At 38.7% G+C, this 25,881-nt stretch overlaps 2 protein-coding genes across 7 annotated transcripts; both read left to right on the forward strand.

The window, feature by feature from the left end:
• Positions 1-5: 5 nt before the first annotated feature.
• On the forward strand, positions 6-14,706 carry numa1 (nuclear mitotic apparatus protein 1). 6 transcript variants are annotated; one of them, XM_026327249.2, is made up of 25 exons: positions 6-131; positions 450-518; positions 599-684; positions 820-893; positions 1,514-1,602; positions 1,682-1,756; positions 1,877-1,970; positions 2,080-2,239; positions 2,608-2,747; positions 2,955-3,066; positions 4,245-4,362; positions 4,525-4,665; positions 4,995-5,108; positions 5,207-9,676; positions 9,889-10,098; positions 10,269-10,453; positions 10,930-11,070; positions 11,575-11,680; positions 11,996-12,191; positions 12,529-12,665; positions 12,897-13,166; positions 13,320-13,394; positions 13,481-13,714; positions 14,254-14,287; positions 14,526-14,706. In XM_026327249.2, the coding sequence occupies exons 2-24, from the start codon at positions 480-482 to the stop codon at positions 14,263-14,265; spliced, it is 7,278 nt and encodes a 2,425-aa protein (XP_026183034.1). In that variant the 5' UTR covers positions 6-131; positions 450-479; the 3' UTR covers positions 14,266-14,287; positions 14,526-14,706. The 6 variants fall into 6 exon arrangements, 5 of the variants coding, with proteins under 5 accessions (XP_026183034.1, XP_026183042.1, XP_026183049.1 ...); XM_026327257.2 differs by lacking the exon at positions 14,254-14,287 and having other exon boundaries at positions 5,207-8,533; positions 9,371-9,676; XM_026327264.2 differs by lacking the exon at positions 14,254-14,287 and having other exon boundaries at positions 5,207-6,898; positions 7,736-9,676.
• Positions 14,707-15,779: 1,073 nt separating this feature from the next.
• nlrc3l (NLR family, CARD domain containing 3-like) lies at positions 15,780-24,960 on the forward strand. The gene is made up of 12 exons (XM_026299212.1): positions 15,780-16,145; positions 16,674-16,832; positions 17,478-17,570; positions 18,012-18,189; positions 18,397-18,544; positions 18,882-18,974; positions 19,642-19,994; positions 21,862-22,071; positions 22,640-22,815; positions 23,080-23,353; positions 23,755-23,967; positions 24,120-24,960. The coding sequence occupies exons 1-12, from the start codon at positions 16,120-16,122 to the stop codon at positions 24,486-24,488; spliced, it is 2,292 nt and encodes a 763-aa protein (XP_026154997.1). The 5' UTR covers positions 15,780-16,119; the 3' UTR covers positions 24,489-24,960.
• The last annotated feature ends 921 nt before the right edge of the window (positions 24,961-25,881 follow it).

A 25,881-nucleotide genomic window follows, 5' to 3' on the forward strand; every position in this document is an offset into this window, starting at 1 on the left:
TAGCCACAGGTTTGAATTGTACAGTGTCAGAGTCGGGCTTGTTTGTTTATTTAACGCTAGCGTTAACTGACTACACTTCTGTTAACAGTAACGGAGATACAGGAGGGCGTCGAAAGTCGTTGTCTTTTAAGGTAAGCCACCGCTCCTTACTGGGATTTAAGAATAACACATGCTTAGTTACTGTTAGCTAACGCTAAATATATTAACGGTAACGTAAGCGAGGTTAGCAATGGTTTGACCTCACTAACGCTAAACTTGCTAACTGAGTTTGTGTTATCCAGGCAGCTCACCATGGTTATTGTTATCTTTAATTTATTCCCTAGCTAGCTGGGGATAAAATGTGTAAACATTAGTGAACAGAGCTAAGTCGACGCGCTCATTTGTAAATTTAACGAGGCTAATGTTAGCTGCCTCCATTTGTTTAGACTGTTTTTTGTTTTCGTTCGCAGAAATAATCTTGCGATTGATGGTCAGCCAAGATGGCCATCAATCTGGGCGTTAAAGCTCTCCTTGTATGGGTAAGTATTCAGTAATATTGTTTATTATGTTCAGTTAGCGTTTGATGGCCATGTTTAAGCATTAAAATATCTCTTTACAGGTCAACAGCATTAAACTGTCTGACCGTGAACTGGCTGTCGACGATTTACAAGATGGAACAGTCTTGTTAAAAGTTGTGTACATGCTGTAAGTAGGAGCAAAATGAAATGTTTTGTTTGTGTAAGCATGGGCAGGTCATTACATTTAATTTGTGATTCATAGGGTTAAATGATTTTTGATAGTTATAGCTTAATTTTGTTCTTTTTGTTTCTGTCATCTCAGAAAAAAGCAGCCTGGCCCTGGTTTTAGCAGTTCAACTGAAGATCGACACCAGCTTATTGCAGACTTTCTGGAGAGTGAGTTTATATAACTTCAAAAAGCCACAGACCTTTTAAACTATGGTTTGGTTATGTTTACTAAACAGGTGTGTTAAAGTTTCTTCTTTTATCTAAGATGCCCTGTTCAAAAATACTGCTCCATGTACTAGTCAGGTGTCAAAAGGGGAGGTTTCCACACTGTGAAAGCCTTCACAGCACAGACAGACGTTTTGCCTTCTTTGGCATAAACAACTCACAGTACATTTGACTTATTTAAGGTGATCAACAGAGATGAGATGAGATCTTGATCTTTTTATGTGACTATCATTATGATAGCAAGAAAGCATGCAGTATTTGTGAAGATGATAGTGTTGGGTTCCTAGTTTAGAGTAAATTAATTTCCATATTAAAGACAGTTTTCTGCAACATCTTTGCTTGAAAAATTCTAATCTTTTCCAACTTTGACCACACTTTGCATCACTGTTTGGTGTGGTCTGTGCTCTGGAGCACCTGTAATTTTGCCAGGCAGTTGTTAGAGGATAAAGAACACGCCTTGCCAACACACTTTTCTGATTTGTGTTATCAGTACTCTTTTGAATTACTAACAGTTGAGTATTGCTGTCCTTTGAGAATTATCTTGCCTCTGTTTTGCTCATTAGAGGATTGCAGATTTAGTGTAGCCAATGGCACTAAAGTATCATGGGACAACATAAGAGATGACATCAACTTAACAGTGGAAATTGCAAAGGTACAAAACAAAGACAAAAAAAATATTAAGACAATAAATTCAGACCTTCTCTGACTTATTATTTGTGGTATTTTACCAGGTGCTTTTATTGCTTGTGTACCATGACATGATGAATGACCGCTTAACTCTAAACACGTTGGACTGTGACGTGGAGGTAAGCAGAGAGCTATTTGTGAAAGCGGTGCATGCCCACTACTGATTATTGTGCTGCCATTTTGTTTATTCATTTATACATGTATATATATATATATCCCTTTCTTTTTTTTTTTATTAGCAAGAGATAGCAAACCTAACTAGTAACTTTGTGATGGAGAGCCAGGGCTACGTTCATCTGAGCAATGATGTTGATGCCTATTTGACAAGACGATGTAAGTTACAAATTTTCTTTATGATGCCATATTAAGAGGCGTTAGTGTCTGTAGATAATACTGTTGTGGCAAGCTGTAAACCTATTCAAAATATCTTCATAAATTACAGATTTGCCTGTCTCCCGTGAAATATTTGAGCGAACAGCAACCACCTCTTCATCCAGTGTGTTGACTTCCTCCTCAGTTTCAGATGATGAGTCCCCAATTTTCTGTCGCACACAGAAAGTCAAGTTTGTGGACATGCACACTGTTGCTTCTTCCTCAGTGAGGTATCTGCATAAATTTGAATGTGACCTTAATGTAGTCATCAAAAATTAACAGAACCATATTATGGACCATGTTAATTCAAATTTCACTTTCTTCAATTGTAATATTAAGTAGCAATAAGATACTTTCCTGTGGCATGATGGGATATTGCTCCATCATATTTGAGTTATGTGGTCTGACAGACATTTTTCAGCTTGTGAAGCTGCTTGTCTCAATTAAAAGGCTTGCAAGAATTAATCGGTGTTACTTTGTTTGTTACTTTAAATGAAAACTTGTAGTTTGGTATTAGAGTAGTTTAATACATATGCCATATATGCATCAATGCAAATCTATTAAATTATGTACACCTGGTCTGCTTTTTCTCCCACAGCAAGTCTCCTCTACAGGAGATTATGAACACCCCAAAATTTCAGCTGAGGAAGATGCAGCGACAGATGATAAAGGAGAGAGACTACAGAGATAGCTTGGAGAGGGAGCTGGCCAGCAAGCTTGCAGTCATTGCACAGAGAGGTATAACACGTATACTATACGTGAATACACAAGATCGCGAGTATTCGCATGTGCATGAGGAAGTATCATTTCTTAAGCGCAATGGTTAAAATAATTTTAAATGTAACTAAATTTTAAGAAACCTGAAAGCATTTGGTCTGAAAAGTGTTTCAAATTTAATGTCTGTTTTATACAAATCTGAGTTTCCTCTCTACCTGTTTTCTTTAGAGTCCTACATTAACCAGTTGAAGTACCACCTGGAAAAGCTGAAAGAAGAGCACAGTGATCAGGAGCAGGTTACCAGGGACCAACTCAATGAACTTGAGACAAAGAACAACACGTAAGTAACCAAAGGCAGAGTTAAACGAAATTTAACATTAACAGGTCTGTTTATTAATGAATGAAAACGCCATTTATAACAACGACATGCTTAAACTGAGTTTGTCAATAGAATTTACTTTGACAGATCATCAATCAATAGATTGACCTTATATAGCTGTAAATTAGTCATTCATTTAATTGCCCTATAATCTGGTTCCTGCATTCTTCAAGCCGCTGCATATTTATCTATAACAAGTCTCACATTTTTTATGGAGAAGAAAACATTACCTAATACATACCTAAATATTGCAGAAAACATTGCGTAAAAATAGCAGATTTCCACCATGGGAAGTTAATAATCCATAACCTGTAATTTCCCATACTCTTAACCTGACTGAACTTGAAGGGCTGATGTGTTTGGCTGCACTTTGATTTTCTACTGTATTTGTCCCTGTGTTGGTTATTATTTACCTGAGAGCACCACAAACACACACACACAAACCTTTCTTTATTTTATGTATTCTTTATCATTATTATTTTTATATACCATGTGGACATTACACTGACTTACATTTGTTTCCCAGTGGTTTACCCTAACTTTACTTGCCTAACCCTTACGTTAACCTAAACTGAACCTTGAACTAAGTCTCCACCTTAGGATTTAATGATCTACATGGCATTCAGCGTCTGGTCCCCATGAGGAAAGCTGAAATTTCACAAGTGTAAGTGGGACCAGGCACATACTCAGTGCTGAGCAGAGGATGTCGGGTCATGGATTATGATGATGTTGTACATAAATTTGCAAAACTGTGATTATGTTGTCACTTTACCTGTTTCAGTTTACTGTAGTTCCCATTTTGTCTGTAATCCATCATGAGTATATGTTTACACTGTGCTTGTTCTGCTAAAACTTCAGACATGATGGCACTGACATTTAACCGATCAGGGGAAACAGCCCTGTAAAAACCTACTTGGTCCTTCTCAAGTCCCTGAAACCTGATTTAGTACTATATCTTATGGGGTGCCAAAATGTACCTCGAGGAAGTTGTCTCCACAGCAGGTGGCGGACAAAAACAGTACTTGGGACAAGGGGTAAAAGTTCAGTGTTCAGTTATGGCTTATTGAGTTCCTGTTGTGGAGAAGACCAAAAAGTGATTGAATAAACTTTGATTTTTTTAAATTTTTTTTTTGTCTTAGATTACAAATGCGTCTTGATGAGATCTTAAAGAAAAATAAAGATCTCAAGAGCCTGTCCTTGCTTATGGAGCACAAAGTGGATGAGTTGACAGAAGAGAATGGAGTACTCTCTTCCCAGGTAATGATACATGTGCAAAGTTTCTCTATTAAAAACTGACTGAAATAAATATCTTTGTGTTCTGTCCTATCAGGGTATTGGCTATCATTAACATGGGTATGCTACTCCTGAAGCCTGGCGTCTCAGTGTTTTTTTTTTTTTTCTGACTTTTCTTTTTCGCAGGTGAGAGCCGTTTCTTTGCAACTAGCCACATTTGAGGCGGAAATCGTCCAGCTGACAGAAAGTCAAGGTACAGCTCAGGTGGAGTGGAGGAGCAAAACAAGCTACCTCCAGTCTGAACTCAACCAAGCTACTGCCGAAAAGGTAAGTTATGTCCTTAAAACATAAGTTGTATAACAAATGTTTTTGATTTTAGTCTTTAAGATACAAGGCAGTGCTATGTTGTATGGCAATGTTAATGATTTAAATGTTGCCGCTGGTGTTGAAATACTATCAAATGTGTCACTTCTGTTATGGAATAATTAAAACGTTTTTTTTTTTTACCCTGGAAAAAAAATATTCATGGGCAAGGACAGACTGGTACCCTTCATGTTTAACAGGCATGTCAGGTTGACACTGTCACTCCAACAGGCGAACAAAGAAAAGGGACTTTACAGAAAGGGTTGTAATGTACCCTATGCTGTGTTTCTCAGGACCTCCTTTCTGAGGAAATTCAGATTCTCCAAGGAAAGATTTCCATTTTGGAGGATGAAATAAGCAGGGCTGCAAATGAAGAAATAGGAGAGAATATGGGGCCTGTAATGGAGGTAAAGTACTTAAGTAAATACTTACTGAAGTAAAAAAAAAAAAAAACAACATTATTATCAAACTGAGTACTAAATGACATCTCTTCTTTAATTGCCAGAGAGAAAATTTTGAGGCTGAAATTAGTGGTTTGAGGAATGAACTGGTGACCACATCTGGCCATCTGAAAAGGGCTGAGGTGGAAATTGAGGCCAAAACACAACAGCTGGCAGAGTACCAACAAGAAATTCATGATCTCAAGCTTCAACTTGAGCAAGCTGAGGAACAGAAAATTGAGCAGATGACCAGGCTACAAGAACATATTACTGCTTGTGAACAAGAAATCAAAAAACTTAAAGAAATTAAAAAAGCGAAGGAAGATCTTCTCAACCAGACTGAAGAAAGAGTCAAAGAGCTTGAGACAAAGTTATTGGCTGCTTATTCTGTCTTAGGTGATAAAGACCAACAAATTAATAGTCTTAAAGAAGAAGTTGACCTACTTATAGATGAAACTAAGAAACATAAAGAGGATGTTCAGGCTAAAGAGGAAATGCTTGCCACATTACGTCTTCAGAAGTCTAATGAGCAGGATGTTCTTCACAATCAAATCCAAATGCTAACAGTCCAAATGGAAGAGCTTAGCTCGTCTCTCAAGGAGGCTGAACAGCATATTCAGCTTAAGCAAGACTTGTTGGCTAAGACCCAACAAGAGAATATCCAACAAAAGGAGGTACTCCAGCAACAAATTTTAACCCATCAAGAAGAGGTTCGAAAGCTTAATGCAGAGATGCAAGTCAAAAATGAACAGCTTGTTAAACTGAGGAATGACAGCGTTCAACACTCTGAATTTCTGGAGCAAGAAATTAAAGATCTAAAAGATCATATAGAAAGTCTGAAAGACTCTTTCAAAAAAGCTGAGGAACAAGTTCAAGCTCAGCAGGTTATACTTACAAACCAGGAGCAGGAGAGTGGTCATCAGATAAAGCTACTGCAGCAACAACTGTCAGCTTCTGAAGAGAGGGTAAGGAGCCTGGAGGAGGAGATCCAGACTAAAGAGAAACAGATGGAGACACTGACAAATCAAAGTTCAGAGCAGGCAGAACTACTAGAGCAAGAGATCCAAAAATTAAAGAAACAGGCTGAGTGTCTTGGTATGTCACTGAAGTCAGCTGAGGAGAATTTAAAATCTAAGGAAAGTCTGTTTGTTGAACAGCAACTACAGAGCAAACAATGCATAGAAGGGCTCCAGGCACAAATGGTAGTATCTCAAGATGAGGTGACAAGGCTAAATGCAGAGATTAATTCCAAGGAGGAGCTGTTGGTTCACTTAAAAACTGAGAATTCTAGGCACTCAGAATCACTGCATCAGGAGATTGAAAGTCTGAATAAACAAATACTAAGCATGCACAATATTCTTGAGATTACCAAAGTCCAGGTTCAAACCAAAGAAGATTTGATAGTCAAGCACAAACAGGAGAGCACTTTGCAGATCGAGGCTCTTAAAAAGGACAGTGCAGTCCTCGAGGAAGTGGTTAATCAACTGAAGTCTGATATCCAAACTAAAGAGCGAGATCTCAATATGGTAAAGGCTGAGAGCTGCAAAAATTTAGAAGTGCTTCAGAATGAAATCCAAACTCTCAGAGATCAGGTGCAGACTTTGAGTGAGTCACTTAAGATTGCATCTGAGCAGATTCAGACTAAAGAAAACCTGCTGGCTCAGAAGGAATTGGAGATTTTTCTGGAAAAAGATGCATTTAAAAACATGATGACAACCACTGAAGAGGAAATACGAAAGCTCAAGGAACAGCTTCAGGCTAAAGATGAACATCTGATCACACTAAAAGAAGAGCACTCTAAACATTCTGACATGCAACAGCAAGACATCAGATGTCTAAAGAATCAACTCGATAATATGGGTCATTCTCTCACAAAGGCTGAGGAAGAAGTTAAGGCACAGCAGGTTATGCTCAACAAACAGGAAACAGAGAGCACTCTACAGAAGGAGCTTTTGCAGCAACAACTGTTTGCCGCTGAGCAAGAGGTGAGGAAGATTAAAGAGGAGATCCAAACTAAAGAGGAACAAATGACACTGCTGAAGGCTAACAACAAGGAACAGTCAGATTTGCTAAGTCAGGAGATCCAATGTTTAAAGCAACAGGTAGAGACACTTGGCTCTTCACTGAAGAAGGCTGAGGAAGAAATGAAATCTAAGGAAGCTCTTTTGACTCAACAACAGCAAGAAAACGCTCACCAAAGGGAGGCCCTGCAAAGCTTAGGGGAGAAAGCCAAACAAGTAGAGATTCTACAGCAGCAGATTTATTCACATGAAGAAGAGTTTGAAAAGCTAAAACGGTCCCATGATGAGAAAGAGAGCCTCCTCCTGAAAGCTGAAGAGGAGCTTCAAAAGGAGGTTGAAACCATTTCTTTGAAACTTAAGGCTAAGGAGCAGTTGTTGTTTGAAGCTAAACAAGAATCTGCTGAGCAGATGGATCACCTTCAGCAGCAGTTACACTCAGTAAATTCAGAACTGACCCAACACAAAGAAGCTGCAGTCTTCAGAGAACAACAAGTAGTACAGGAGTTGCAGGATGCCGCTTTAAGAGAAAAGGAGGCTCTTCAGGAAAAAGAAGCACTAAAGGAACAGCTTCAGGCTAAAGATGAACATCTGATCACACTAAAAGAAGAGCACTCTAAACATTCTGACATGCAACAGCAAGACATCAGATGTCTAAAGAATCAACTCGATAATATGGGTCATTCTCTCACAAAGGCTGAGGAAGAAGTTAAGGCACAGCAGGTTATGCTCAAAAAACAGGAAACAGAGAGCACTCTACAGAAGGAGCTTTTGCAGCAACAACTGTTTGCCGCTGAGCAGGAGGTGAGGAAGATTAAAGAGGAGATCCAAACTAAAGAGGAACAAATGACACTGCTGAAGGCTAACAACAAGGAACAGTCAGATTTGCTAAGTCAGGAGATCCAATGTTTAAAGCAACAGGTAGAGACACTTGGCTCTTCACTGAAGAAGGCTGAGGAAGAAATGAAATCTAAGGAAGCTCTTTTGACTCAACAACAGCAAGAAAACGCTCACCAAAGGGAGGCCCTGCAAAGCTTAGGGGAGAAAGCCAAACAAGTAGAGATTCTACAGCAGCAGATTTATTCACATGAAGAAGAGTTTGAAAATCTAAAACGGTCCCATGATGAGAAAGAGAGCCTCCTCCTGAAAGCTGAAGAGGAGCTTCAAAAGGAGGTTGAAACCATTTCTTTGAAACTTAAGGCTAAGGAGCAGTTGTTGTTTGAAGCTAAACAAGAATCTGCTGAGCAGATGGATCACCTTCAGCAGCAGTTACACTCAGTAAATTCAGAACTGACCCAACACAAAGAAGCTGCAGTCTTCAGAGAACAACAAGTAGTACAGGAGTTGCAGGATGCCGCTTTAAGAGAAAAGGAGGCTCTTCAGGAAAAAGAAGCACTAAAGGAACAGCTTCAGGCTAAAGATGAACATCTGATCACACTAAAAGAAGAGCACTCTAAACATTCTGACATGCAACAGCAAGACATCAGATGTCTAAAGAATCAACTCGATAATATGGGTCATTCTCTCACAAAGGCTGAGGAAGAAGTTAAGGCACAGCAGGTTATGCTCAAAAAACAGGAAACAGAGAGCACTCTACAGAAGGAGCTTTTGCAGCAACAACTGTTTGCCGCTGAGCAGGAGGTGAGGAAGATTAAAGAGGAGATCCAAACTAAAGAGGAACAAATGACACTGCTGAAGGCTAACAACAAGGAACAGTCAGATTTGCTAAGTCAGGAGATCCAATGTTTAAAGCAACAGGTAGAGACACTTGGCTCTTCACTGAAGAAGGCTGAGGAAGAAATGAAATCTAAGGAAGCTCTTTTGACTCAACAACAGCAAGAAAACGCTCACCAAAGGGAGGCCCTGCAAAGCTTAGGGGAGAAAGCCAAACAAGTAGAGATTCTACAGCAGCAGATTTATTCACATGAAGAAGAGTTTGAAAATCTAAAACGGTCCCATGATGAGAAAGAGAGCCTCCTCCTGAAAGCTGAAGAGGAGCTTCAAAAGGAGGTTGAAACCATTTCTTTGAAACTTAAGGCTAAGGAGCAGTTGTTGTTTGAAGCTAAACAAGAATCTGCTGAGCAGATGGATCACCTTCAGCAGCAGTTACACTCAGTAAATTCAGAACTGACCCAACACAAAGAAGCTGCAGTCTTCAGAGAACAACAAGTAGTACAGGAGTTGCAGGATGCCGCTTTAAGAGAAAAGGAGGCTCTTCAGGAAAAAGAAACACTCATTGCTAGAATACTTCATGCAGAAAATGATTGCAAGGCTCTGAAGAAACAAGTTGAAGCCATGGTCTTGGAGAAGGAGGGACTTACTGAAGCCAAACAGGCCATAGAAAGAGAAAATGCAGCCTCACGTAAACTGGGATCGGTGCTACAGCATGAGTTGGACAGTTTGAAAACAGACAATGACAAACTCATGAAAGAGAGACAAACAAGTGAGGCGACAAGGAGAGAACTCCAGGAACAGCTCTCAGCTAAATCAGAGGCTGCAGAACACTACAAGGCACAGGTCAGTGTGACCTCAGTCATCAAAAGCATAATCTAATTCACTTTTAGTGCTTGTTTCTGTGTGCCTATCAAATTTTTCAGTCAAAAATACTTCTGTCAGTTTTATTGACCACTAATATCAGTTGATTTGTTGCTGTGCAACACTTCCATATGAGTATAATGTAGTCTGGACAAGGGGATTGATAAGGTATTTGTTTTATCTCAATTCTGTAGATGGAGAAAGCAGTAAGTCATTATAACAGCAAGAAGCAGCTCCTACAGAAAAGCCAAGAGGAGATGACTCAGCTCCAGTGCTCCCTAGAGGTTAAAGAGTGTGAACTAAAGACTATTACCATGGATAACAAGCGACTTCAGTTGGATTTGGACAAAGCCCAAACCAATATGAACAAACTCAAGACAAAGGTGGCCACTCTGGAAGCAAAGGTTGGTATGGCTTTTTAAAACATGAGGGGAGGGATTCGCACATGCTCACCAAGATGAAAATGAAAAAGCTGCGTTTTTGCTGTTAAAAAGAAGAACATGAGTTCAAGGATTTTGATAGCACATTTCCCCTCATTTCAGTCTGAACTCTTACTCTGTCTGCTTACCTTTAGCTGGCCTTTGTTAACCAAAACCTCCAGGCACAGAATAAGATAAATGGTAACGAAGACAGAACAACGGAGTTGCATTACTTGAAGATTCCTAATGCAAATGCTGACACTAGAGCGCTGGTGAAGAGGAGTATAAGCTCTGACAGCCTGGACCAGAGCTCCCTGGAAGACTCTTTGAACACCAGAAGGTAAAGTTCTCCAAATATAAAAGTAATGCAATCTTTTAAGGATCTACCATTATATATATGTTGCTTGCCAATCTAAAGAAATGGACTCATACAGAGTTTTTTTTGAGTGTTTACCATTTGTATTTTCCTTAGGTATGCTAGCTGTCAAAAGCTCTACACATCGTCCGCAAGTTAACATAAAAATGTGCAAAATGACTGCAATCTGTAGTATGTTATAGTGGTACAGGTGAGAAGAGCAGCAGTGGGTTAAATGTATCATTTGTTTTTATCAGTTTAAAACACATTTTGCAGGTCCAGTACTCAGATCTCTATAATTTTCACTCAACCTAATTCTGAACAAATTGAGTGAAGCTGTGTTTTGCACCAAACCAGCTGCTTTTTATTAGTGAATTATATGAAAAAATAATATTTGGGTAATATTTGAGAAAAGCATAAATCTTTCAGCAGAGAAGTAGTGGAAGTAATGTTTTTCTTAGCAGGAAATTTTCAGCTCCTGGTGAATCAAGCACACCGCTTGTTCGCAGTTCAGAACGTCTGGCAGCAAAACGCCGGGGTCTACAGGCTGAGTCGCTGGAAACCTTGTACTTTACACCTATAAACACCAGGCAAATCAGCAGGTATGACACTGAGTTGTGACAATTATACCATAGTATTTACAGGACAGGCACCTTTGAGGAGGTTTTACAAAGTAGTGTGGACAGTTTTCTTTTAAGTACATGTTGAATGTTTACTTAAAGTATTTTAGGTTTTTTATTTATTTATTTGTTTTCCCAGCAAGAAGATGTTAAAATCACTCGGCTGTCATCTAAAGTAAATAACATTTGTTACTGCAAAGAGAAATAAATGTGGAACTTTTATAATGTATAATTCATAGAAATACAAATGTAATAATGCTAGAAACAGTAGTCTGGACTTCAGGCATATTATGGTTAACCATGCAGGACCTATTACTGAGTTACCTACCATGCAGATTCTCTAAAGGTATTGTGACTTGTGGTATCTGTTTTCAATTATTTTTTCAATTGCTAGCCAGTTCTTCCTTCCCTATAGACACACAAATAATTTCTCTTCATACTCTATTGATATCCATGTTTTTTGTTTGTTTGTTTGTTTTTGCCCAGGACCAGCACAGAGCAACAAATGGAACTGGATTCAGCCTGTAAAAATCCAACTTCATCTGTCAAACGCCGGAGAACCACACAAGTAATAAACATCACGATGACCAAGGTGGCGGACACTCACCTGAGCACTTACAGCCTTTTTGCACATTTTGCATATCACACAGAAGTGCGATGACGTAATCATCATAATAGTGACACTTTAGAATTTGTGCATTTTAAGTTCAGATAAGCATATTTTGGGGTTCTTTTAACTTGGTTCTTAATTTATTTACTAATACTTTAATTAGGACTTCGTTGCCATAGTTTTAACTACCACAAAGATGGTTAGTACATTCCAATAATGTAAAGATGCATTTAAATGGCTCACCACACTGACTGCAGTTGTTTTAACCATTAGTGATTGTTGAACTCTGATCTGTAGAAAACCCCACAATGCACTGAAGGTGATGAGACTTTTTACAGTCTGGCCTCAGCTCGCTCTCAACCAAACCTTACAAGTGGCGATTCTGCAAGACCCATGTCCATGGACCTGTGTGATACACCTGCTAGAACTGGTGCTGCCAGTGATCAACTCATTGGTCTTCCAGGGTTCAGGCGGAAAACACTACATTCACAGAGTAAGTAGATACCTGGATGAGTCAAAGGAGGTTGTATTAATGGTGAGGTGTCAAGCTATGACATGCATACCTGGGTCCTACAATAATAAAGTTTTTTTTTTTTTTTTTTCCCCTGCAAGTCTTTGTATTTGTGTGTTGATATATAGAAATGTGGCCTCTGTCCACTTAACAATCCCCATAGGCTAGTGGTTATTTACTGGGCAGCCCGACATATTAGATATTGATAAATGCTGTCTGAACACACATGAATATCACACTTTAACCGTTACAAATAACTGAAACATTTTTAAAGGATTGTGATAAATTTTTTTTTTTTCCTGCATGTCTTTATCTTCAGCCACTAGTACATTCTGTGTGGGGGCAGAAAATGAACCAGAGGTTGCTCCTGAAGACTGGATGAGGATTGCTGAGCTCCAGGCCAGGAACAAGGCCTGTCTCCCACACCTAAAGAGCAGCTACCCTGTTGAGTCTGAGGTGAGATTGATCAGATTCATGCTTTCATATAACATCTTATTCACTGACACACACCAGTGGTACTACCATAGCAGATGCTGTTCTAATCATTGGGAGCAATTTGCAGTTCAATGTATTGCCTAAAGCATTTTGCTGAAATTTTATGACTGTAGCCTCAAAAAATAGTTTGACTGTTAATTTGTTACAATTGTTTTCTCACCAATAGTATGAAATCCCTCTGTGTTCCTCTAGACTGGCCGTAGTAGTACTTTCATGTTCACAGATGAAGAACTACGTACAGGTGACCCATCTGAAACGATCCGTCGGGCGTCCATGATGCCCTGCCAGTTACGGGACTCTCTCGCCTCCCGTCGCCACTCCCTCATGATGGGACAAACCCATACTCTCCCCTTGATGTCTGGTCAGTTGCCATCAAGAACTGTCAGCTCCACTCAACCAAAAAGCCCAAAAGGCACAAAGCGTCCTTCAGCTACGTTGTCAGTACATCCAACTTCACCCGAGGTTGGTCTTCATTTATGCATTAACTGTATATACACAGGACTGTTTGTTACATCTTATTTAATTTTTGATCCTGACTTGCGTACAGCTTGACTTGTCATAACCCTGTGACCACTAACCATTTTTTCCTGACCTTTTGTTCCCTTACTTTGACAGAAAAAGGTGAAGGCCAGCTGCTTCCCCCGTCCCCTGACTCCCAAAAATAAGAATGACAACAGTGGACCTTTACCGGTTGGTTTAAAAACTGACAAAAATGTTTATTAAGCTGTAGATGTTTGTGAGCTTGTTCAACAGTTTACACTGTACTATTCTTTCAGGCTGAGCGGAGGGAGTCTTTCATGTTTGTCATTGAAAACACCCCTAAAAGTAACAATTACTTAAAAAAGGGGCTGAACAAACCACGCAGTGCCAGGAAAAAATCCCCAGGAAAAAGTCTAAAGAAGTCGCCTGCTCAGACAACTGCACGCAAGTGCCAGGAAAACCTCCCCCCTGGATCGGGACAAGCTGGTAGAGCTGCCAAATCTCCTGGGATAATGGCCAAGACTCGCAAGGTAAAGACATTACTTGTATAACTCAGCCAATTGTTCATGCAGTCCTTCTGAAAGTTGTACAGGCTAGAGCTGATAAAACTGAAGCCATATCCTCAGCAAGGACTGCAACCCAAACCATTTTGTCTTGCCCATTAGATTTAACAGTGGCATGTTTTGCTTTTGACACTTCTTTGAAAGTTGTTGTAGTCACCATGATAACGTTTGAGTCCACGGCTAGATTAGGCTCCCACTGTCACATTGCAGTGTTTTTGTATGATTTTATTAGGTTTTACTTCCCATTTGCACATGAAGGGGACAGAGCAATATTCAGTCTAACATACCACCTTAACTGCAGCCACAAAAATGATTGTAGAGCTCAATCAGCATGTCTGTGACAAAAACTAAACATAAGCTATGATTTGTAGCTTGACCAGTGTATTCATTTGTTTTGGATTATTAATGAATTAATAAATTTGTTTATATTGGTACAAACATTTTGCTTAGAATATGTGTTCAATCAGTGCAGCATTTTAACTACTACATTTGAACACTGTTTTCAGAAGCATCAATGAACTTCGCTGGAAGTCTTAAAAGGTCAATAGTAATTGTAATTTGGTTATTTTTATTGTAAAGGCTCTTTTAAAGACTAGCGGTTGGTTCACCTATTACAACAAAACTCCGGGTGTCTTTGTTTCTTTTTTATACAGAGTAAGGGGTGTCTCAGTAACACTTAAGATTTCAGCTTTTACCTAATTTTTATTCATAATGTGTTTAAATGTGTTTCTCTGTGCTTTGGATTAATCAACTTTTTTTTTTTTTCTTTGTCCCACAGATGATGAGAAAGATAAATGGTTGACTGGTCTCCACAATCAAATGATGTCCACTTATGCTTAATTTTTTTTTATTTTTTTATATATATACAAAATTTTAATTTTGTTATCCCTCAGCACATTGTAAAATCTTATTTCAATCTTCCTTTTTTGTCTTAAATAAAAGTATTTTAATGAAAAGTCCGATGTTTACTGCAACTCATTGATGCTCGAAGTGTTCGTGACAATGTCTTGTGTCATGTTAAGGCTGGTGTATTGATTGATAAGGAGCCAACTAACAATGGTTTGAAGAAGGGCATTCCTCTTGACATGGGTTTCAGTCCTTTTTTGCCTACTTATTAGCATGACCAAATCTAGATCTAACTTTTTAAAAGTAAAGGCACTGAATATTATTGTTTCTAAGAATATACCATTCCAGTTTTAGTGATTATTCATCATTTTATTTACAGTTCATTATCTTGTCATTAACTTGCCTAATTACACCTGCGTGACTAGGATTTTTGATGATACCACAAAACAACAAACGCTGCCTCTTGGCACCATATGAAACTGTCTAAAATAAATCAGTCTAATACAGCAGTCCTGCAACAGAAGCCTTTCAGTTATTTAGCCTGGCGTCATTGTCACAATGTGGTGGTCAAATTAGAGACATAAGTAATATAATTCAGTAGGGTTAAGCAGCACCATGCTGTATTAATGGCTGAATTAGATCACCTGATAAACTGCCCACTGAATCATTGTATGTACCTGACCTAACCTGTTTTCTCAGTGCACTTCCAAGCTTGTACCTGTGTGCAGACACCTAGACTCTTATAGTAAACCTGGTGGTAAAATGTAACTTTAAATAATAGCAATAGAGACAGTAATCATACATACATTTATGTATGTAGTGAAACAATTATGATTGTACAATCTGATTTTGAGGGTCTAAAGTTGTTTCTTTTTTTGTCACCACATGGCTCCAGGACGTAGGTTACAGGCCAAGAGAAGTGTTTAGTTTGTTTTCACAGGAATATTTGGTGGACAGTGAAGGCTTTAACTATTTCAGTCCTACATGAGGCTTACTGTGAGAACATATTTTCCCCATACACACCTACAAATGAAATGCTGACGTGAGGGTAAAATATTTGCTAAAATGAGCATCTGATACATAATCTGTGCACTTAGCGCCGGCTGGCTGTGGATGCTTTAACATGTGCTGCTGTGCTTTTATTCTGAAGGATGTAGTCCGGAAGTATTACTGCTGTCATTGGCAGAAAAGTGGAAACTGAAAGTTACAGCTGTCCACACGAAGCTAAGAGCTAAAAGCAGGCGGCAGTTGATATATACTTTTATTTTCAAGTCTTTTTTTAGTCGTAGGGATAATTTCCTCATAAATATTAGTTTGTAGCGCCTCTCTGGACTCACACGAGCTTTATTTACCTTAGTTTAACGAGCGAGAGTTACAAGTTAGCTTCCGTGCGAGCTAACGTTAGCTCAGATGAGCTTGTAAGTTTTAACAAGGAAGATTTAGTTTTCTATGAAGTTTTAACAAGGGAGATTTAGTTTTCTAAAGCTGTGTGAGCTACCATTTGTGAGCCTGGTACAGCCAGAGAAATGGACCCGGACAGTGAAGTAGAAAGGTGGGTGATGTTTACATTCCTAATGTCTCCACAGCTGTATTTTAGACCTTTTGACCATTTTAGTTATTACTAGTCTGTTAACATTCAGGTATAATGGCTTTTTAAGTCCTTCGTTGTATTGTAGTCAACGCTAGCATTGGTTTACCAGTGGATTATGGCTGTAAATGTTCGACGTGTTTCACAATATTTCAGACAGGAATGTTGACATATTTGTTAAACTAGGTACAGACATTATATGAAGAGTTATAAATTATACTACCCAACAGTAAGCATAAATACGTCTGAAACTATAAGTCAGTAATAGAAGAGAAATTGGTAATTTAATTTTGCGCTTATTTTTACTTGGACAACTGGGTCAAAAAAAATGGAGGAAGTGCAAGGCCACACCATGATTTGGATGACAGAGAATCTCCACAGACATTAGCTGCATTTATACACACACTAGTTAGTAGTTATTAGTTAACAATTTAACTGACTTAATATGGTTTCACACCTATTTGTGTACTAACACTCTTTTTGTGGACTTAGAATCTTTAGGCCAGAGATTGAGGATGAGGAGGAGGAGACGAAAAAGTGGAAGAGGCCACCATCAAGCTATGGTTCAATGAAGAGTGATGAGAAAGAGGATGAAGAGGAGGAAAATAATGGCGATGTGATCATGGTGTTACCTGAGACAGCAGGGACCAGGTACCATGTCTTGGTTTAATATTTAAGTTTAACCCTGCACCTGAGGTGGTGGTGTTTTTTTGTTTGTTTGTTTGTTTGTTTGTTTTTTAAAGTTCTGGCAGTGAAAATATTCTCACAAAATTCCACTGCACCACTTTGATTTTTCTAGTGTGTAGGTCATTTAGCAGAGATGGGCATTTGTTAGGAAGTAGTCAACTAGTTTTACTTACAGTAAAATTTGCCAAAATTATACCCACGATAAAATAGCCAAACACCCTACCTGTGTCCAGTATAGTTGCATAAATGCTAGGGATGTTAGGCCATAGTGTGAAGTAGTAATTAAGGCAGAGGTCAGTTCATAATCAAGGATTCATCATTAGGGTTGTAGAAACATCAGGCAGCTTTGTTAACAGTCCCTTCTAGTAGTGATGTTTGTTTTTTTTATTTAAGCCAGCATTATAAGGGCAAGAGGACATACTTTAAAAGACGGTGTTTTACTTTATGATTTTTTTGTTGTTAGTGGTTTGAATGGTGTTCTGTAAATGACAACACAGGTTTGACTCTTTATTGTACCAGACATCAAAGTGCACTGTGTTGCACAGCAGTGGGTCTTTAATTACTATGGAATGACTGACGAAGGTAAACACTCTTGTTAATTTTGGCCAGGTTGCAGCTGAATCGCCCCGAGTCTCCAGAGACCCTCTACACCGCAACCACAGAGCAGACTAAACCGCCAGGAGCTCTTGTCATTGAAACCGGGTATCATGTTTGTTTTCTTTGTTTATGATCTGTTCGTGTCAGTGGAGATTTTTCTGTTGCTTAAAAAATTGCCAGTACAATTCATGTCTAGTAATGGTTGTGCTGCTTTTCCTTTTCTGTCATCAAAATTCTTTCTCTTAGAGAAACAGACAAACCACAAGGCTATAGTTTGTCATATGTATTCAACTTAAAAGTAGAAAATAAGGAAGTATTGTAGTTTAACTTAATATTTTTCATCTTTTTCTAGCAAACATTTGATATCTGAACAGAGTATCTTTTATTGTATGTAGACAAATGATTGATGTCTTGATGTCTGATTGATAGCTCTGACCACAAACAGTTGTCTAGTTGTATGCTGTATCTATATGTGTTAACTGGTAATTGACAGTTGGACTGTATTGGCAATGCAGTTTCTGAGTGTGGTTTCTTGTTGTCTCTCAGGTCTTGTGAACTTGAAGATCTTTTAGAAGAAGCCGAGGAGGATATTGATGACGATAATTTAGTAACTAACTCCCCAGAACCACCCGAGCCTGTTGAACCAGAAGACGAAATGCAGGCTGATGAAAACAGCCAGCCAGGCAGACTACATCCTGAACAGGACCTGCCACATATATTCAGGGTGAGTTAACCAGAGCAGGATCAGAGTCTCAGGACTTTCACCTGTTATAATATAGAGAAGGTAGACATAATATAAAGAATATATAGAAGTTTTGTTGCTGAATTTCTCTCATTTCTTAAATTTTTTTTAACATTTTAATTGGTTTGTTGCACACACTTTGCCAGCATAATTTTTTGCTAGGGAATGTTATTTGATCTTTGTTTGTAGACTATCCAGAATATTCTGACAGGCCTCACCAAGGAGGAGCTTTTGAAATTTAAGATGATGTTTTACCAATGGCAACCAGGCATAACGTTTATGCAAGTGATGGAGGGAGACATTCTTGATTTTGTGGACAAGATCATGGAGATTCTCGGTAAGAAAACACAGCTATAATGTAATATATGCAATGTGAGTGCAAGATTTAAAGAGTTTTACTATTGGCCTCTTGGACATTAGGGTGACATATTGTGAACTTGATTGTTGCATATTATAATGTTTAGCCAAAAGACAGATATTAGAATCTCAGGACTTTGACCTGTTATAATACAGAGAAGTGCAAATGTTAAATTTGCAACTGGAGCAACAATTGTTTTATTACCTGTAAAGTGCTTTGTTATTTATAAAAATAAGTGTACTACTGTAGTGCTCCTGGACTGATATAATATCAATAATAGCTTATTTCTATTCTTTTTTTTAATCCTATACTGCAGGCCAAGATCGTTGCATCTTACATACAATAACTACCCTTCAAAATGTCAACATGAAAGATAAAGCAGATGAATTAGAAGAACAGTGCAAAAGAGGTAAGTGAATATTTGTCTGGTTTCCTGTTAATGCTGATGAAATTAGCTTGTTTTAATTGTCAGTATTATTGCTGTTATTATTATTATTGTTGTTTTTCCTAAGAGATAACTTGGTTGTTCACAATTTATTTGAAGCCTTTATCAGAGAATCATCATTTTTCATTAAAGGTCATAGTACAGAAAATTCTGCATCATGGCCTTCAAAATATGAATGACAAGTTATTTAAGCAGGCATAGACTGCTTTCTCTATGGATTTGTTCATGATATCAAAATCCCTAAGGAAAGGTGCAACTATAAAAAAAGTACAAATAGTATCAAGAAGGGAGGATTTTATTTTTTATATATATATTTTTTAATTTTTCAAGTTGAGGTTGACTTTATGATGGGAAGGGTATTGGTAGATAGATGCTGCATCCTAGATGGATTTATTATTCTGGACCAGATACTAGTGATGTTTTCATTTCAACAGGAATAATATTTTGAGCTCCCTGCATTAGACAACAAGCAGCTGAACTGTGGTGTGTCTTTTCTGGCGAGAATGTGTGCAGCATCATGACACTATAGTTTGCAGGCAGAGAGGTGGAAAGCTTATTCTTTAAAACCCCATGTGTGGAGTGATATACATCCAGCTTTCTTCATTTTTTTTGTATTTTTCTCCACTACCAGCATGGATCCGTTATTATCTGAAGCAGTATGCAATCAGATATCATCAAGTCATCCGTGAAGGTGTTCCTAGACCCGGAAAGCAGCATCTTCTAGGAACTATCTATGTTGAGCCCCAGATTTCCACCTGTCCTTATGGAGGAGTTGACCCCTCTCATGAGTTCCGACCATACCCTTCATTACCATCCCAGGTCCCCAGTGCCAGCACCTTTGTCAGTGTGAACGATCTGTTTCGAATGCAGACGTGTGATGGCAAACCGGTGAGAACGGTGCTGACCACTGGTATCCCAGGAATTGGTTTGACTGTCTCTGTAGCAAAATTCTCCATGGACTGGGCAGAGCTGCATGCCAATAGGGTAAGAATCAATAAAAAATTCATTTTCAGTGAAAAATCTCATTTAACATCCTATGCTACTTGCTAGGTACCAAACAGCAGACAGACAAATTCTGTTTGTGATTGTGATATCATGAGAAACATGACTCCAAAAGAATATTGTTGCTCAGTATCTGGTTGATGTGTAAGCAGGCAACTGAACACATTATTCATTTTAACTGCAGCACAAACCAGAGTGGTCCTTTCTAGGGATGGGATCACAGGACAGCACTTCAACTCACTTTGAGTAGTCGGCTAAACTCGTTGAGTTTAGTGGTTTGTGTCTCAAAAGTTCCCATACCACTTTGTCTTTCCACACAATGACCAGTATTGCGCTAAGCTCTGCTTCAGAATCACTAATATGTCACTTAAATCTCACTTTAGGTAGAATAAAGGATATGTTCCACTATCTGTGTGATATCTTATTAGATAACTCCGTAAAACCATATATCTGTATGTTGATTGTTTTATAACCACCAGATTCAGTGCACTAAGACTTGAATAAAATATTTTAAAACATATAAGGATTAAGGCTCCAGCCATCCCTGCTTATATACCTCTTTAACTTTTCACCGTTAGCTAGAATGTTTGTGATTCGGCCTGTGCAATGTGCAATCCTGTGCTGTCTGAGTTAAATATAGGTTACACATAATAGATTTGCATTACCAGCCAAACAAAGAAATCCCTTACTCCCTACATTTTCAAGCCAGACTTAAGGACCTCATCATATCATATAATTTTTAGTTGTACTGTTTCACTCTGTTTTTGGTCATATTGGGTTTCACGATCTATCTGTACTTTAAAGAAACACTTCATTGATAAATTAAAAGCTATTTTCACCTTATTGCCTGAAGAAACATCAAATAGCTACAATATCACAGATCCCTGCAGTGGATCAACACCTGCCTCATGACAGCACATCACGGACTGACTAGACCTGCTCTCAGAAATGGCTGTAAGGTGATGATCAGCATATGTGCAGGCTGTGTCTTGTTTATCATGGCTCATGATAAATATTCATATTCCACCTCTGTTGAGATAGACCGCAAACTACAAGTGAAACTTCGAGTCGTCTTCAGTGCTGGACAAACTGGTCCCTGTGCAAGTGGCAATACAAGTGTGCTGGCGCTCTCTCCAGCTGGTTCTGATGAAAACGTGGCTTGTAGCTTGTCTGCCTTATGGCAGATGCAGTAGGCAATGTGTGTGTTTTAACTGAGTTGCACTAATGACTTATTGATCCATGAACTCAAACTTCACCAATATCTCGGCAGCATCTTGTCATCACCCCTCTGTCCCTTGGGGGATGATGTAATTTGCAGCCTGGGTAGTAACATTAGGCTTTCAAAAGAGTGCTTGTTTATGACAATTTATAAACATTCCTGTCAGGTTTACGCTACACTGACATGGTTCTTTTCCCTGAAGGCAATGAAACACACGACAACTTTGTACCGAGTATATGCCTGCAAGTGAAAAAGGCCTCAGTTGCAGACGGAGAGAAGAGACTTTCTTCTCTCCCCCATGCGACCTTGACTCCCTCTTCACTGAGCAGTCTTTTATTTCTATAGTGAGGAACAAACAAGGCACAGTGTGCGTGGGTGCAGTTAGAGTTTTCAGTTACATAGTTCATAAGGTTGTGTGGTTTATCTGGTAAAACAGACACCTGCTAAAACATCTTACACAAACATGGTATTGTCTTCAAATCTTGTTACACAATGACAACAATTGAACTATTGACCCCATGACCCCAACAATTCCCATCATTAGTTCTTTCCTATACGTAACATTCATAACTGAAGTTGTCCTTTTAATTTCCTCTGTCTGATACAATTTTCTTGTCTATTTTCACTTAGGATGTGCAGTTTGTCATTGGACTTTCATTCAGCAACCTCTGGTATCTGCGAAACAAAGGCGATTCCGATCTTGAGACGGTGTCCATCATGGATGTGATAGAATATTATTATCCTGAGTGCAAAGACATGAAGTACCTGGAGGAAGAGGACTGTAAATTTGTCATTATAATGGACTCATTTGATTGTTACCAAGCTCCTCTGGAATGGGAGGTATGCATCAGCACAGTTCACATTTTGTAAACTGTAAAAAAAACATACTTTTTTTAGTTAATTTGGAATACTAATCTAGTAATAATAATCTCACAGTTCTTAATTATTAGACTCATGCGTGCTTGTTTATCCAATGATTTGGGTGAAATTTTAAATCAAAATATCTAGTGGCCTCACTGATCAAAACGAGCATTTTTATTTTGTTTTTAAAGTTTTCACATGGAACAATTGGCAATTAATGACAGCAAAAAATGAAAATAAAAAAAAATCTTAAATTGTCGGTTTTTGAGCCAAAACAAACAGAACATATTGCATGCACTTCAGGGAAAACAGGTGGAGTGCTAAAAAGAAAATTAAAGGCAAGAAACTGACAGAAGAGCCTCAGAGCATAATGGGCTCTCAGGAATTTGAGATCATACTAGGAACGTCTCTCCGTGTTGAGACGTTGTGGTTTCGATATTGAATTCGATATTGCTGTGAAAGCAATCTGACCATTTCAATCTTTCAGTGTAACACGTGATGACCAGAACCTGATACATGTCTCTTTCTCTTTCATTTGACTCTCCAGAAGGCTCCAGTCATAAATGACAATTACACCAAAACACATATGGATAATCTGGTTGTGAATATCATCCGAGGCACTGTGCTTCGTGGTGCCCGTGTCTGGATACTGGGGAGAGCAGCTGCTGTGTCACAAATCCCATCTCAGTTCATAGACGCCTTCACAGAAGCACTTGGCTTTAGGTGTGTGTGTGTGTGTGTGTGTGTGTGTGTGTGTGTAGATGTGCTATGTGTCTGTCCTGTCTAATTTTGTGTTTTCAGGTTTTTGCATATCTAATTATTGGATTTAGTTCCTTGTGCACTTTGTGTATGTTCCATCCTGTAGACATATTTGATCATTTACAATAATAAAGCTCAAATGGATTGGCAACAGAATTAAATAAGTCAAATTCCTTTTAAAAATGTATTTTAGTCTATTTTTATTGTTCTTGCTCAATTTTTCTCCAGTGATGAGATGAAAGATAACTTCCTGACGAGACGCTTTGATCAGGCAGTTCTAGCAGCGAACATTGTGGCCCATTCTAAGCGCCTGCCGACACTCAGACAGCTCACTCGCCACCCCTTTATCTGCTGGATGGTGGCCACAGTGTTTGAGCGCTGCTACTCTTATGAGGGCTACGGTGTGCACCCCCCCAGGCTGACACCATTCTATGCCTTTTTTGTGATCGTCCAGATCAATCGCAGGCTGCAGTTCTACTACGGAAAGAACGATAATGACTTGGTAACATCCGTCATTTTGTGACTTTTTGTCTTTTTCTTCCTTAATCTCATAGAAAGGCTGCTCCTAGTCTGCCAGGTGTTTGTGGATAGTTTTCCTAAACATTCAACTAGAAAACTTTAAATTTGGCTTTGGATAAAACTGTACTTGTACTATCTGATGCAGTCTGATAAAGATAACTTGAGAATAATATATTTATGGAGCTAATACATTTTACAATTCCAATGCAGCAATTGAACAAACTACTGAAAATGCAGAGTTGAATCAACACTTTTCATATGTCAACAAGAATGAGAATTCTTCTGATGCCTTTTATTTTTAAAAGACTAGCTGCGTCATCTGAGTAAATGGACAATTTAACTCATTGTCAGAGTTAAATTTTTTGATTTCTTTTTTCCACTTAGAAATGGTCCAGTAATGAAAAACACCTGCTGTTAAAGTTGGGGAAGATGGCCTTCAAGTTGCTAGAGAGGAATACCTTCGAATTCTTCGAAGAAGACATGAAAGAATATGATCTGAACTTGATGGATGTGACAGTGTTTTCTGGCCTGTGTACTGAGCTCCCTAGCACACAGGCCAGAAAGAGGATATTCTGCTTTCTTCATGTCACATTTCAGGTAAAACTTTCCATCTCGCCATACTCACAGTACAGTGCTCCGTGACATGTTGTTATACTGCTGTACTGTAATTATATAATGATGCTTTTCCTGGAAATGTAATAGGATGTCCTACAAGGATGTCTAATCTAAAAATCACTTCTTTCTCCCAGGAGTTCATGGCTGCTCTATACGTCTTCACTATGTTCCGTGCCGAGTCTAATAACGTTCTGGACTCAAGGGTGCTGCCCAAGCTCTCCAAATCCAAGTCACCGGTAGACCTGATCCAGTGTGCCGTGACACGAACCTTAAAGTCCCCATTCGGCCAGTACGATATTTTCCTGCGCTTTCTCTGTGGCCTGCTTAACGAAGACGGCTTTGAGAATCAGCTGGGTGGGTGCCTCTACCAGCGCAGAGCCCCGAAGCTGAGTGGTCTGGATGAAGTGCAGCATCTACTGGAGCAGGCAATCCAGAGTGCCAAAGAAGAGCGGGTGGAAAACTTAAAGGAGTGCCTTAGAGAGATGATGCAGGAAGATGAGTAAGTTGGAGGGACATTAATGATAAAGGACACTTATAGTTGTCTTCAAGTTCCTGTCTCGTCAGAGAAATTATGAGTGATCGACATGTGTTGCTCAACATGCTATAAACAACAGAACCTGTTCATGTATGTGTCATTTTAGCTTTGATGACATTAAGTTTCATACATTATTAGACTTTGTTTTTTTTTTTTTTAAATTATGACACCAAAGAGTCTGTTGGTGACGTTACTACATTAACAGACAAATTCAAAAATGCATTTTTGTACAGTGGACATTATGCAGTGCTATGTTAATGTCTGTCATGTCTTACAACAAGCACTAATCAAAATGCATGGACACAACCCAGGTGTCATTTTTTTAGACATGTGATATTTATTCCTTAAATGAATGCGCTGTTGATTTAGAGATTTTGGAAATGTCGTTGGTAAAACTGACGCTTGATAAGGTGGGAATGAATTATGTATTAGTATTTTCAGAGGACTGTCACTTTTTTTTTTTTTTTTCTCAAAAAATCTATTGTGTTTTACACTTCAGACCATTATGTGCTTACAACCAACAGTGTTTGCAGTTAGTTTCTGTAATTTCCTTGGTTGAGTTTGTGTTTCTGAGTCATGTCATCGTCAAATCTTCTTAGGTATTTATGTTGTTGACAAACCATTATTATTAAATGCATATAAACCAAAATTGGTGAAATAGGTGAAGTACTGCACGTTGTTTTTAGTGGACGACTGATAAAGAGCAAGAATCTGCATCATGTTAGTTAAATGACAATCTATTGGAAATAAAATCAGAACCATTAGAAACAATACAAGGGCAGTAAAGGTTGAAGGATCAGGTTTACATTTGGGGCCATGTTCAACAAAGCTAGAACAGTATTGCAAATGTTAAAATGCAAGTCCCCACACATACACTGTAGTTGTGAAGACACTTGTCCCTTACCCTGCTCAAGAATGAACCTTGAATCCAGATGTAGTAACGCTAGATGTTGTTTTATGCTGATTCAAACTCTTACAAATATTTAGTCAAGCTAGGTGTTTCTAATCAAGCTTTTTTTCAGTCCCCAGTGGTAACATGGCAACTTTACCAGAGCCATATTCATGGCCCTAACAGTTAACATAAGAAGGTGACAAGTAGTTATCACTTTCTAAAGTGACAATGTAAATATAATAGGTTCCATTGTCCTCTTATCCATCCCGGCCTGTCGGGCTCGACTCTGCGCGAAACTTGTCGAAAGCCTCTTTGGGTATTTCCGGGTGCACACAGATGCCTGCACCTTCCATCCAGGTGTACCTGTGCTTCATGATGCGCTCAAGGTAAATTAGGTGGAGCTGCAGATGATATGATGCTGTCCTGTTCCCTGTGTTATTGTAAATCTTTAGTTTAAATAGGTTTGGGT

The sequence above is a fragment of the Mastacembelus armatus genome, chromosome 13 (assembly GCF_900324485.2).
Source record: "Mastacembelus armatus chromosome 13, fMasArm1.2, whole genome shotgun sequence".
NCBI classification, from domain to species: domain Eukaryota; kingdom Metazoa; phylum Chordata; class Actinopteri; order Synbranchiformes; family Mastacembelidae; genus Mastacembelus; species Mastacembelus armatus.